General features: G+C 37.7%; 1 protein-coding gene across 1 annotated transcript; it reads left to right on the plus strand.

Annotated features, from left to right (window-relative positions):
- Window positions 1-3,010: 3,010 nt before the first annotated feature.
- LOC132205770 (intraflagellar transport protein 172 homolog) lies at window positions 3,011-12,149 on the plus strand. Its single transcript, XM_059635038.1, has 26 exons — window positions 3,011-3,110; window positions 3,355-3,498; window positions 3,553-3,665; window positions 3,725-3,910; window positions 4,016-4,103; window positions 4,259-4,476; window positions 4,527-4,691; window positions 4,845-5,308; window positions 5,621-5,955; window positions 6,008-6,141; window positions 6,196-6,356; window positions 6,477-6,623; window positions 6,677-6,857; window positions 6,907-7,267; window positions 7,323-7,467; window positions 7,685-7,875; window positions 8,099-8,431; window positions 8,988-9,142; window positions 9,199-9,379; window positions 9,673-9,991; window positions 10,309-10,453; window positions 10,523-10,721; window positions 10,894-11,073; window positions 11,128-11,328; window positions 11,587-11,823; window positions 11,883-12,149. Exons 1-26 carry the CDS (start codon window positions 3,072-3,074, stop codon window positions 12,147-12,149), a joined length of 5,289 nt encoding a protein of 1,762 aa, XP_059491021.1. The 5' UTR covers window positions 3,011-3,071.
- The last annotated feature ends 895 nt before the right edge of the window (window positions 12,150-13,044 follow it).

Consider the following 13,044-nt stretch of genomic DNA (forward strand, 5'->3'; position numbering starts at 1 on the left):
GACGCACTGCGTTAATAAAATAAGGGAAAGTTCACTGTCCGGGATTATGATATTGACTCTTAAAATGTATTTGCCAAATTAAATGTGATTTTTTTTTAATTAAAAAGAAGAAAAATGATGAATGGCTTTATGAAATTGTGAAATTTAAAATTGAATTATATTCAAGAATGTTATTAATTTTTATCTTATAGAGATTAATTTTCCCCTTTTATTGCTCTTATTTTAAAGAACCTTTATGGCCTTTTATGGGAATATGTTGATAATAGTGAAGAAATCGGAAAAAGAAAATCAAAATAATTTATTGTTTTAATTTTTAAATTTGCTAAATATTTAAGATTTTAAAATTAAGAGTTACTTTTTCAATAACTTACAATTACGTATAAAGATTATAACGTCAACAAAAAATGCAGATTGATAATGAATCCATTCAATATCGAAACGGATTGAATGAATTGAATAAATTTGCTATATTATAGAAAAGAAAACAACTAATCAGCAGCTAATCAGTGTTTTTTCTAGACTGTGTTGAAGACTTCTAACTCTAATTGAAAGCAAAGTTCCTTAATAATTTTATTTTTTAATCAAATAATGCAAACTTCTTCATTGAATTATATATTTAAAGCATTTAAAGTATCATTTTTTTTTTAAATTTGAGGTTTAAAATAAAACCTTTTTGATTTGATTACAAGGATAAATTCTAGAGATTTTGTTCAATCCAAAAAGTTAAAAGTGAACTCATCATCAAACATTTATTTAATTGTGGTAGCAACGTTTTCTTTAATGACGGAGAACCTTCGTTGCGTGCCACTCCAATTTTATATACGACTTTTCGTGTGAGTTAAATTGTGTATCTCCCGATTTCAACATCAAAAGGTGCGTGTGTGTCTCGTCTGGATGTGTTTAACCAATTATTATTCCGATCGCGCGTCTCCGAACGGGATAATAACAATTTAGTTGTGCACAAAAAGAGAAGAAGCAGCGAACAGGTGCGCTCTGATCGCTGCGCCTCTCTCACTATAAACACACACACGCCGAGGGCCGTGTCTGTTTTTTGTCCGGCGGTCCACCGGTTGCAGGAGAAGAGGAATGCGTGCGAGAAGAAAAGTGTCTCGGAGGCCTTCTGGGAGGGCCTGCTTCTCATTCATCCCCGCGCTAATGCGGCTTGATAAATGAGCTCGCTTCAATTCGGCTAGTCAATGTATAATTTAATAAAAAATATGAAAAGAATAACACAACTGAAAAGGAAATTTTAACAAACAGAATCAACAAATGAACAGTGTCAAAAAAAAAAGTAATTTAACTTATAAACATAATTAATTTTTTATTAAAAAAAAATATGTCATGAAACTACATAAAAATTAATTGTTATTAAGATTATTTCTTTCACTATTTTTATTTTGGTTAAAAATTACTTTATCTGCGACCTTTTTGCCAACATTGTCAACAATATGAGGAATATAATATTATGAGTAAAAATTTGTCAAGTGACTTTTTGTCTTAAAAAGAGAATATTATTTGTTACTCGCATGGAATTTTATAGTACATAAAAATATGAAAAATATTATAATTTAGTTAAAAATTTTATTTATTTCTCATAAAAAAAAATTACAATTTAATTATTTTTTTAATCTTCTCTTTTTAAATAATTTGTTTAATTACTAATGACTAAATTAAGTTATGCAATAATTTAAAAAAAAATTACTTAATATAAAATTTTTGAGCCTTCTTTTTTCAATTTATATTGTTTACATCTTATGTGGGTTTAAAATTTTCTCATGCTTTAATCAGGGAGGTTTTTGTTATGTTTGTTAAAAAAGACAAAGCCTAAACCAGAAAATCATCAGCCACACGCATTCTGATTGTTTCACGCTAAAATTACTTCAAACACGCGGCCGCGGAATCTGTGTGGTGATTGTTAAAGTGCGAGGGCGGCCGTACCAAATTGAAAAAGAAAAATTCCCACACACGCACGCACTCATTATCAAAAACGAGGCTCGGACCGTGTATAATTATTCTTTATCTTTTTGCCCAAAACGTGCTCCAGAGCACACACACCAAAAAAGAAGATTGTCTTTTTGAATGTCACGGAGGAACATTTTTTTACATTATTCGCCACATCTGAGAATTCTGGGAAGAGCAAAAAAGAGCTACTGATGATGATGAGCATCGGCCGCGTTGTAATTTCATTATACGCGCACGCTGAAAAAATGCGTCGTATATACACACATCAAATAATAATATAATAATAATGCATCACCACTAAAAGACAGAGCCCAAAATAAAATTGCTCTGAAGCGAAAATGAGAGGAAAAGTGCTTGCAAGGTCGTCACGACGCAAACCATTGATGGTGCAAAATAAGTCGTAAAAAATCATTAAATAACTTTCCATCTATAAAATTTATAATGAAAAATGTATAATAGTTTATAAAATTTAATGATAAACTTTTTCATCTTGAAAATTGATCAAAATGAACCTTAAATCGTTGTTAATTTGACAATTTGTTACAACCAGCATGATTCATTTTTTATAATAACCCATCTTGGTAAAACTTTTGAAAAACTTAAAAAAATAGGCCTGACAAGGAGGCTGAAATGATTTTTTTTTTTTTATATATTGCAGTAAATTTAGAGAGAAGAAAATGTTTCTCCTCACAGCTCTCATAATTTCATTCTAATTTACAGGAATGATTTTCCTTTTTATATTATCGCTTTGATTATTTTATTTTTCTCACAATTATCACCACTTTCATTGTTTTCCGCCCCAAAAACTTCATCCTAATGATTCTCGCCGCGTCAGGTGGATTATTTTCTCTTTCCACTTTATGATAGCAAATTGCTTGCTACCGCAGGTGTTGATAATTTGCACCGCTAATTGCAATTAGGACCGTCCCTTTTCCTTTGGCGCTCCAGTTGAAAAATCCACCACACCGGGGTTGCTAGGGTGCGACGGTCAAAACAAGCGGTTACCTGGGGGTGGCACGCACCACTGCGCACGGGGGTAATTTGAAAACGGGCCGCATTCCACGGACCACACGTGGTTTGGTCCAATTTGTCTACTGGAGAGAAGCAAAATGCGTATCAAGTACCTCAAATCCTTTCTACCAGCTCAGGTATAACTTCAGTTTCATGACTATTTTGAATTTTGATGCAACTTATTCGTAAAAAATAGCACATATTGAAATACCATTGCTAATTTTGAAATAAAACAACTATACTATAGTAATTAAATGAGAAATAAGTAGTTACAATTTCAATAAATTATAAATTTTAAAAAAATGTATATTAATTGTTATTTTGTAACAAGGAGTTATTTTTAGATCATTTGAAAATTCATAATTGAATTGAGTTTTATAGAACCATGGATCGAAAATCACAGCTTTGGCGTGGTCACCAAACAACATTAAACTGGCCGCCTGCAACTCGGATAGAGTAATTTTACTTTTCGACGACAACGGAGACAAAAAAGACAAATTTGCAACAAAACCTGCAGATCCAAAAGTAAATTCAAAATAAACTTCATTTTGTGTTTATTCAAACAAAATTTGATTTCAGTCTGGTAAAAGTAGCTATGCGGTCACAGGTCTTGCCTTTTCGCCAGATTCCACCAAGATCGCAGTGGCCCAAAGCGACCACATGGTCTATGTATACAGGATTGGCGAGGATTGGTGAGCAAAATAAAATTTTAAGAAATTAAAAAAAAAATGTGTAAAATTAAAACTATAAGGGGCGAGAAGAAGGTGATTTGCAATAAATTCAGCCAGAGCAGCGCGGTGACTGCGATCGTGTGGCTGTCGGAAGGCTTCCTTGTCTGCGGTTTGTACGACGGCAAAGTAAGGGAGTGCGTCCTCAAAGCCAACAAAGCTCGCACCCTTTACGCTGGAAACTCGATGGTCGTCGCCCTCACCCCTAAGTATATAAAATTTCAATCAGAGGGAAAATTTAATAAATTTCTTTAAAAAGAAAACCTAATAAAATATATAAATAAATTTATTAATTTGATTTTTTACTCCAAAAGTACAAGAGGAACTGGATTCTTGTCAGGGCACATTGACGGCACCATAGCAAGATATTATATGACCGAAGATGCTTTTATGGAGCAGCAGGCAAACAATTTATTGATTAAATTACCTCATTTTTTTTGTAAAATATATGAGTTTATTTATTATTAATAATATTAAATTTTTTGTTTTATTATATAACTAAGTATCCATCATTTTTAGTTAATTTTAAATTCAAAGTTAAAGTTTATGGGTTTCAGGGTCGAATTGCTCAGCACTCTGTTCCACCTTACGCCCTCGCCTGGCCAAACACGGGCCACGTGATAGCAGCAGGGTGCGATAAACGCATTGTTGTGTACGAAAAAGAGGGTCAGGTCGCACAATCTTTTGACTTTTCGCGAGAACCGCAGGAGAGAGAATTCACGGTGGCGTGCAACGCTCCGAGCGGGCAGGCGGCCGCTTTTGGGAGCTACGATAAGTATTGAAAAATGCATTATAATTATTCAAATTAAAATTAATTTCGCCAAGGTTGAGGATTTTGTACTGGGACCTGCGGAAAAACGAGTGGGTTTACGAAACGAAGGACGTAAAAAACCTGTACTCGGTCAGCGCCCTTGCCTGGAGAAGGGACGGATCGAAATTGGCGTGCACTGGACTTTGCGGTTCCATTGAGGTTTTCGAGTCAGTTTTGAAGTAAGAAAGTTCAAAAATAAATAAAATAATAATTTATTTTAAGAAATTATAAAAACAAATTTAATCAATCAAATGAAATTTTTAGTGTCTATTCAAAAACTCACCCATGTGTAAAATATTTGCATAATAATTGAATTATTTATTTTTAATTAGGCGAACAGTATGGAGAAACAAATTCGAGATGATCTACGTCGCACCGAGTCAAGTTTTAGTGCGACCGTTGCACGGTGACCAGCCCCGAGGGGTCATTCTGAGGTCAAAGTACGGTCACGAAATCTCGGAGGTGCGGATCGCTGGCTTGAACGACCAATTCCTGATCGCCCGCACCTCGCACTCCATTCTGCTCGGGGACATGACGCGGAATCTGCTGAGCGAAGTGCCCTGGGTGTCTCCTTTGGGCAATGAAAAGTTTTCCTTTGACAATCCGACCGTCTGTTTGGTCTTTCACGCCGGCGAACTGAGTCTGGTCGAGTACGGAAACAACAGTGTTTTGGCCTCGGTGCGCACGGAATTCATGAATCCGCATCTCATCAGCGTTCGAATTAACGAGAGACAAATGCGGGACGAGGAAAATAAGAAACTGGCCTACTTGCTTGACTTGAAAACCGTCAGCATTGGTATTATACAGCATATCAAAACATTTAAAAGAAAAAAAATCAGCGAATTCTCAATTTCTTAATATATTGAATTTTGAAACAGGAAAATAATTCAAATCAATTAAAAACTTCATTTTCCCATTTTCAATACATTTTTTTTTATATATTAATTGAAACCCCTATTTTCAGTACAGTAAAAAAATAATCTTTCAATTCTATACCGGATAAACTGCATTATTTTGCGAATAATTTCATTTTGATTTAAAATATTGATTATTTATAACTAAATTTATAATCCTGATTTTTTCAATATTCTTCTACTAATTTTTACAGTTGATTTGATAAGTGGCTCAGTCGTGGGTCAAATGTCGCACGACGCGAGAATCAACTGGCTCGAGCTGAGCGAACCGGCCGACAAACTGCTTTTCCGCGACTCGAAGCTGCGTCTGTGGCTTCTACCCCTGGCGAACCACCCCCGAGCGTGGCACAAAATCGCCCTTTTGGCGAACTGCTCTTTCGTTCAGTGGGTCAGCGGCAGTGACGTTGTGGTCGCCCAGTCGGGCTCGGTGCTCTGCGTCTGGTACAATTTGGACTCGACTGACGGCGCCACGCAGGTGCCCATCAAGGGTGACGTCGTCGAGGTCACCAGGGACGAGGGCAAGACCGAGGTTTTATCAAAATTTCTAGGGAAATATTTAAAATTTATTATTTGATTGAAAGGTGGTTGTCGAAGAGGCTAGAGGTCAGAAGGTCGCGTACGCCCTGGATGAAGGAATGGTCGAGTTCGGGACGGCCCTTCAGGACGGAAATTTTGAAAGGGCGCTGAAATATCTGGAATCACTTTCACCAAATGAGTACAAGAATTTTTATAGTTTTTTCATTCAATAAAAAAATCCAATTAATAATAGTGATGCTCAAGAGACTATGTGGAGGTCATTGGCCGCTATGGCACAGTCTGGGGGTCAATTGAAAATAGCACACAGGTGTTATGAACACCTGGGAAATAAGGCCAGGGCAGCATATCTGGAAAAGACGATAAAAATTGCTGAGGAATTTGCTGGGAAATTTGGTAATAAATATTTGAGTAAATTAAAAAGGAATAATAATAATTAAAAATGAGTGCAATGATTGACCTAATTTGATTTGTGACAAATTAATCCCTGAATCTTTTGTTCTAAAATTAATCTAGGTGGCGATGGATTGAATTGTCCAGAGGTTCAAACGAGGCTGTTAATGTTGGATAAGCAATTCAGGGCGGCCGAGGAGGTTTACCTTCAGTCAGGTGACGTTAGCTCGGCCATCAGGATGTACGAGCAATTCTGCATGTACGAAGAAGGTGAATGAAAAAATTTATCAGAATCTTAACAAATATAAATAAACAAATTCTAGCGCTTGACGTGGCAGAGAGATATGGAAGCCCTGAGCAAGGCGCCCTGAGACAAAAACTGGACAAGTGGTACTTGGAGACGATGCAGGAGGATAAAGCCGGGGAGCGGAAAGAACAGGAGGGACTCTATGTAGAGGCCGTCGACCTTTACCTCAAGGCGGAAATGCCCAAAAAAGCCTCAAGGTCTAATTTTTTTTTTTTTACTTAATTTTAATTAATAATTAATTTGCAGGACCCTTTTGAAGGAAACGTCGCTTCTACAGGACGAGATGCTTGTTGGAAAAGTGGCGAATGCCCTCGGCAAGGCGGGTCAGATGGACTTGGCCGGCGACCTTTGGAGTCGTGTCTCAAGACAGGACAAGGCCCTTGAGTGCTACAAAAAAGGCGGCGCCTTTGCCAAGGCCGTACAAATCTGCCGGGACACGCGTCCGAACGACGTGGTCAAACTGGAGGGCGAGTGGGCCGAGTACCTGATGGGCCAGCGACAGTTCGACGCGGCCATCAGCCACTTCATCGAGGCGGGACACACGGCCAAGGCTCTCGAGGCTGCCATAAAAGCCGGCCAGTGGAAAAAGGCCAAGCAAATTATCGAGGTTGTAATAAAAATAATCAAATTATATGTAAAATAAAAAAGTGATTATTTTACAGGTCATTGAGGACAAAAAGGGGGTTAAAAAGTACTTCAATATTTTGGGGAAGCACTTTGCGGCAGAGAAGGACTATCGAAACGCGGAGAATATGTTTTTGGAAGGGGGAGCGGTGACCGAGGCTGTGGAAATGTATTCAAATACAGGCAAGACAGCTTTAAATTATTCATATAAAATAGTTGCTTCTCATGAACTTTATTTTAATTTAATTGTTGGCTTTAAGAAAAAATGATTATTTTTAGCATTTCTTAGGTCTTCAAGATGAAGCTTTTTTAATTATTTATAGCAAATTTTATGATTTACCGTTTTTTAATTTTTTGGTAATTTAAACTTAAAATATAAAATCGATCTGAAATAATTTAGCTCAATGGGAAAAGGCTTGGAAAGTGGCCACCAAGCACATGTCCAAAGAGGAAGCGGCCAAAGTGCTGAACATTCCTGCTGAGAAAATGATCGGTGCTGGCAAATTCCGAGAAGCGGAAAAACTTTTGCTGGTGATGGGCCAGGCAGGCAGGGTGGTGGAAATGTACCGCGAGCACAAACGTTATGACGAGGTTTGAAATCAATTAATGAAAAGAATAATGATAAAGAAAAAATAAGATATAGACAAGTGAAAATGGTTGAAAATTATTATAAAATAAATTATTTAACGTTTGCATAAATTCCTCCCATGTTCAACTAATTTTTTCCCAGTTTTAATTTTTTTTATGAAACCATCATCAATTTTTAACTGTCAATTTATACAGAAAAGTAATTTTGAATATTTATGTAAAAAAGATGTGCCGAGTGGCGAGTACTCACCTTTCGGTGGACGAGTGCAAGCAGTTGCAGCAGGTGGCGGCGGCCGAGTTGCAGGCGAGCAAGGCCTGGCGCGCCTCCGAGAAGCTCCTGTGCACGGCCGGCGACTGGAAGGCGGCCGTCGCCATGTACAGGGCGCAGGGCATGTGGGACGAGGCGCTCAGGGTGGCCAAGAGTCAGGGCGGCACCTCCGCGTGGCGCAACATCGCCTTCCTCTGGGCCATGGAGCTCGGCGGGCAGGCGGCGGTCAAACTGCTCGACAGACTCGCCCTCCTCGACTTCGCCATCGAACACGCCTGCGACAATTACCAGGTGAGAAAATTAAATTAGTCATAAATCACAATTTCTTAAAAGTTTTTATACAGAAATAGAAACCAATTTACAAAAGTTTATAATAAACGCTCAAATCGTTTTTTATTTTAAAATTATATAGAATTTCCCAATTTCATATTTTTTTCCCTCTGGAATTATAAATTGTGGATCTAATACCGATCAATGGTATTTTATTATTTTGTATCAGATAGTTGCATATTTTTAAGATTATTTTATAATGCCATAATCAAGTTCTTATTTTTTAATACTGCATCAATACTTTATATTTAATAAAATTCCACAATTTTCTCAATCTTTAATATTTTTTATTTTAAAAATAATATATATTTTTTAATTTTTTTACTTCATATTTTGCTGAAAATTTAAAAAGAATTTTTTTCCAGTTTTTTCACATATATTATTAAAATGTCAATTTATTGATTTCCTAAATAATATTAAATAATTTAATACTTTGCAATCCCTCGGTTTCTTCAGAATTATCTCTTCAAATCAAAAGTCGATTAGTAATTAATTCATGATTGATGATATCTTGCAGTTTGAATTTGCGTTTGATTTGAGTCGCCAAGCTCAGCCTGCGAAAATGAGTGATATTCATTACAAATACGCTCTCGCCCTGGAAGACGACGGAAAATTCCAGGACGCAGAGGAGCATTTCATCAAGTCTGGCAAGCCAAAGGAGGCCGTTCATATGTGAGAAAATCAGAGGCTAATTATTTTACATACAAATTTATTTCCCTTCTGCATAGGTACGTCCACGGTCAGAATTTTGAAAAGGCGCTGAAAATCGCAGAAGAGTTTTCTCCCGAGGATGTGAACGACGTGCTGGAGGCGCAAGCTAAAGTTGCCCTGGCGCACAACGACCTTTCCACTTTTGAGGCTTTGATGATCAGGGCGCACAGGGCTGAAATTGTCATCCAACAATATAAGGTTTGAAAGAAAAATTTTAAGAAATTCTTAATTTATCAGTAAATTCAGGAGTAATATTTAAGATTGGGATTAACTGCTAATTTAAATTTGAATTTAAGTTTGAAATAGAAAACAATATTTAAAACTCCGACTATATCTCGATATTATGAGTTGAATAAAACTTTTATTTTTTGTAGCTTATGCACTTGGGTGTTCACTAAATTATTGCAGAAATAATTTTTTGTACTAGAGGATTTTAAATTCTGGTAAATAAATTTTTTATTTTTTTCTTCAACATTTCCACTTTTTTCCAGGAAAATGGAAACTGGATGGAAGCCCTTCGAGTGTGCAGGGAGCACCTTCCGGCGAAACTGGGCACCCTGGAAGCGCAGTACAAAAGAGAGACGGGACACCGAGGTCGTGGTGGCGGCGGTGAAGGGGCCACGGTGTTGGCCGAGGCTCGCAAACTCGAAGAGGCCGGACAGCAGCAAAGGGCCATCGACCTGTTGCTGCGAGTGTCGCCCAAAAACTGCAACGACCCTACTGCGATTGCAAAGGCGTGGGTCAGGGCCGTCGAATTGGTCATCAAGTACGCCGGGGAAGACGAGGCAAGGAAGATCGCAAAAAATTATGGTAATTCAAAAAATTCAAAACTTCTAATCAACTTTCAAATCAATAAAATCCCAAATCAACAATAAAATCAAGTTTCCATAATTTAAAACTTGTGATTGGCTAACAACAATTTAAACTGATGTGAACAAAATTTAATTGTTAAAAAAAGTTGTTATAAAAGTCAAATTAAGTTTTTTTTTTCATTTTTAAAATAAATTAATTGAAATTAAAAAGAACTTATAAAGTAAAAATATATAATGTATTATTAGAATATAATTCATCTTGATGAAAAATGTAATATACAAAATCTTTTTACCTTCAATGAAAAAAAAAATTAGGATCTCAGCTAGTCGAAATAGGCCAGCATGCTGCGGCAGCCCAAATTCTATTGAGTGCCGATTTGGTTCAGGAGGCGGTCGAAGTCCTCATGGCCGCCGGCGAGTGGAACAAAGCGCGGAAAATTGCTCAGCAGCTCGAGCCAAGGTTAATAAAATTTAATCCTAAATATTATTTTCAACATAAATTCTCTAACCGATTAAATTGATATTTTAGTCTGGAAAAGTTTGTGGAAAAGGGGTACAAATCTTGGTTGAAGTCGCAGGGCCAGACTGACCAGTTGGCCGACATGGACGTGGCCGAGGCCATCGAGATGCTGGCCCAGCAAGAACAATGGACCAAATGCAAACAGGTGGCTCAGGAAAACGGGGGCCTCAGTACTTATCTAGTCCTGCACGCTTCCCATCTCCTCAAGGTATTCGCATTTATGAAGCGAGAGTAAAAAATTTAAATTGCGCAAAATTTTTTTAATTTTTTTTTTAGCTCTGATATTTCTATATCTCCTTTACAATGCATTTTTTGAATATTTGAATTTTTTATTAATTAATTATTACCAAAAGAGTCAAGTTAATTTGATTATAATTCAGACTGGCAAGCCTTTGGAAGCTCTGGAGGTGTACGCGAGTAACCAGCCAATTCCAACCCTCGACTCTGGCACCCTGAGCACCGTTCGCATGATCGCCCTGGCCATTCTCAGTCTGCCCAACCTTTCCGACGCCCAGAGCTACGAAAAATGGGTCTCCCTACGCAACATTTTGCTCCAAATGGTGAATAATTTCATGCCTTGTCACAAACTGTTTATTTGAATTCAATCTCACCAGAGCGAGGACTTTTACTCCACCCAGAAGTACCCTGAGATCAGGACGCTGTTAACCCTTGCCCACTTTTGTGCGATTCGATCCGCCTGTCGCGGAGTTGATGGTCTCGAGTCGCTGGCGGCCAAGCTTTCCATCGCCCTGTTGCGCTTTACAGACGTCATTCCTTCAGACAAGGCCTACTTTGAGGCTGGAATGGACGCCAAGGTAAATTTTGAAATATAAAATTTGTACAATTACAATTTTTTTTTAAAGTCTTTCAGTTTGATTTTTTTACATTTATCTTTGGTAATATTGATTTTATATAATAAATTTTTTGTGAATATATATTTAATTTTTTTTAATTTCAAAGTTATTCTGTTCAAAATCTTTAAATTTAAATAGTTAATATTAGTTTTACTACAAAGTTTTAGATTCCTTAAAAAAAATTGAAATGAACTAATAAATTAAATTATGCACTTGAAGGCCCTCGGTTGGGACAGCGAGGCGTTTGTTTTCCTAAACCGACTGCTGGACGTGTGCGAAGCGATTGAGGAAGTGGAATCCGGCGGCGCCCCGACCCTTTTGGACGCGACCGACCTTCAATGCACCGATTTCCCAGTGGACGCGCCCCTTCCCCGGAAGATGACCATTTCCCACCAGGAGCTGGAGGAAGCCAGGGAGTGGCTGCTCGCCGTGTCCATGGACCAAAAAATTGACCAGGTACCTTGATTAAATTGGGAAAAAAATAAAATATTACATTTATTTTCTTTGGAAAAAAGAACTTGCCGCTGGACTTCAGGGGCGTTTACGCGGCGTGTCTGCAAGCAAATGAAGCAGAGCCGCCAGTCGAGATGTGCATTTTGTCCGGGTGGCCGGTGCTGGACGACAGTGTCCAGCTGGGCAACAACGTGGCCATCAAGCAGGAGTGGAATAATTTCCTGCTGGCGTCTCGAACAAGCCACGCAATGCCTTTGGACGACGTGCTGAAGTTTTTGGCAAAGTGGTGCGGAAAATTGCCAGAAGGATTCCAACTTGGACTGAAATAACTTTGGGAATATTATGTAAAATTTAATAATAAGTGTGTTTAAATTATTAAATTTGTTGAATTAATTTAAATTATGATTTATTTAAAAACTTTCACGACTTTAAAATTGAAATTCTTCTCTCATTCGCAATTCTTCCCAAGTAATAATAAATGTGTTACCATTATTGTTTGTGAGAAGGTATGTTTGAATTGCAATTGTTTCCACCAGCACGAAAGGTGCACGTCGGAATTCACCAAAGTGTAAAATTTCCCCTCTGTTTTACGGCCTGTGAGCGAACTTTGAAACAAACAGGGAGCATAAAGCACCTGTCTCTGCCTGCGAGAGCAATCGACTGCATCGCCTGCACCAGGCCACGCATTTTTATATATTTTTTAATTCAGCTCCTGCTTCTGCTGTCGACATGCATGCACGCACATTAAATTCTCTGCTCGTTTGAACTAACTATTATAAACATGCCTCTGTGCGCCGCTTATACAGGCAGATGGCCGGTAATTGCAGAAAGAGAGAAAATTGCAAGCCGGCAATTGGAGCAATTAGTCACAAAGATTGCTTTTTCCCTTTTCATGCAATCGTTCAAATCAGGTTTGAAAGGCTCGAAGAGAAATTATTGAATATTAAATTTGAATCCTATAAATGCAGAATTTTCAAAACAAAAATTCATTTTAAATCAGTTTTTTTTATAAAAATCCAAAAACATGAGCATAGCTTTGGGTGGCTTCACATTTGATATCTGCTAAACGGTTGTGCAGTTTTTAATTTTGTGTCGCTTTTGCGAGAGGATCAAGTTTCAATCGCCTGCTGTTCGGCCAGAGATCACGGCAGCAGATTGCGCCAATTTGGAACAAAAACGACATGTGATAAGCGGGAAGAGAGCACTTTGGAAGCGGATTTCGCG

The sequence above is a fragment of the Neocloeon triangulifer genome, unplaced genomic scaffold (genome assembly GCF_031216515.1).
Source record: "Neocloeon triangulifer isolate White Clay Creek 2 clone unplaced genomic scaffold, ASM3121651v1 ptg000003l, whole genome shotgun sequence".
NCBI lineage: Eukaryota > Metazoa > Arthropoda > Insecta > Ephemeroptera > Baetidae > Neocloeon > Neocloeon triangulifer.

What these genes read in the sequence shown, in the direction of transcription:
- LOC132205770 (XM_059635038.1), top strand. Translation starts at nt 3,072, where the DNA reads ATGCGTATCAAGTACCTCAAATCCTTTCTACCAGCTCAG. An exon ending in CTTGAAAACCGTCAGCATTG is followed by an intron (nt 5,309 to 5,620) that starts GTATTATACAGC and finishes TAATTTTTACAG; the next exon opens with TTGATTTGATAAGTGGCTCA. An exon ending in ATTCTGCATGTACGAAGAAG is followed by an intron (nt 6,624 to 6,676) that starts GTGAATGAAAAA and finishes AACAAATTCTAG; the next exon opens with CGCTTGACGTGGCAGAGAGA.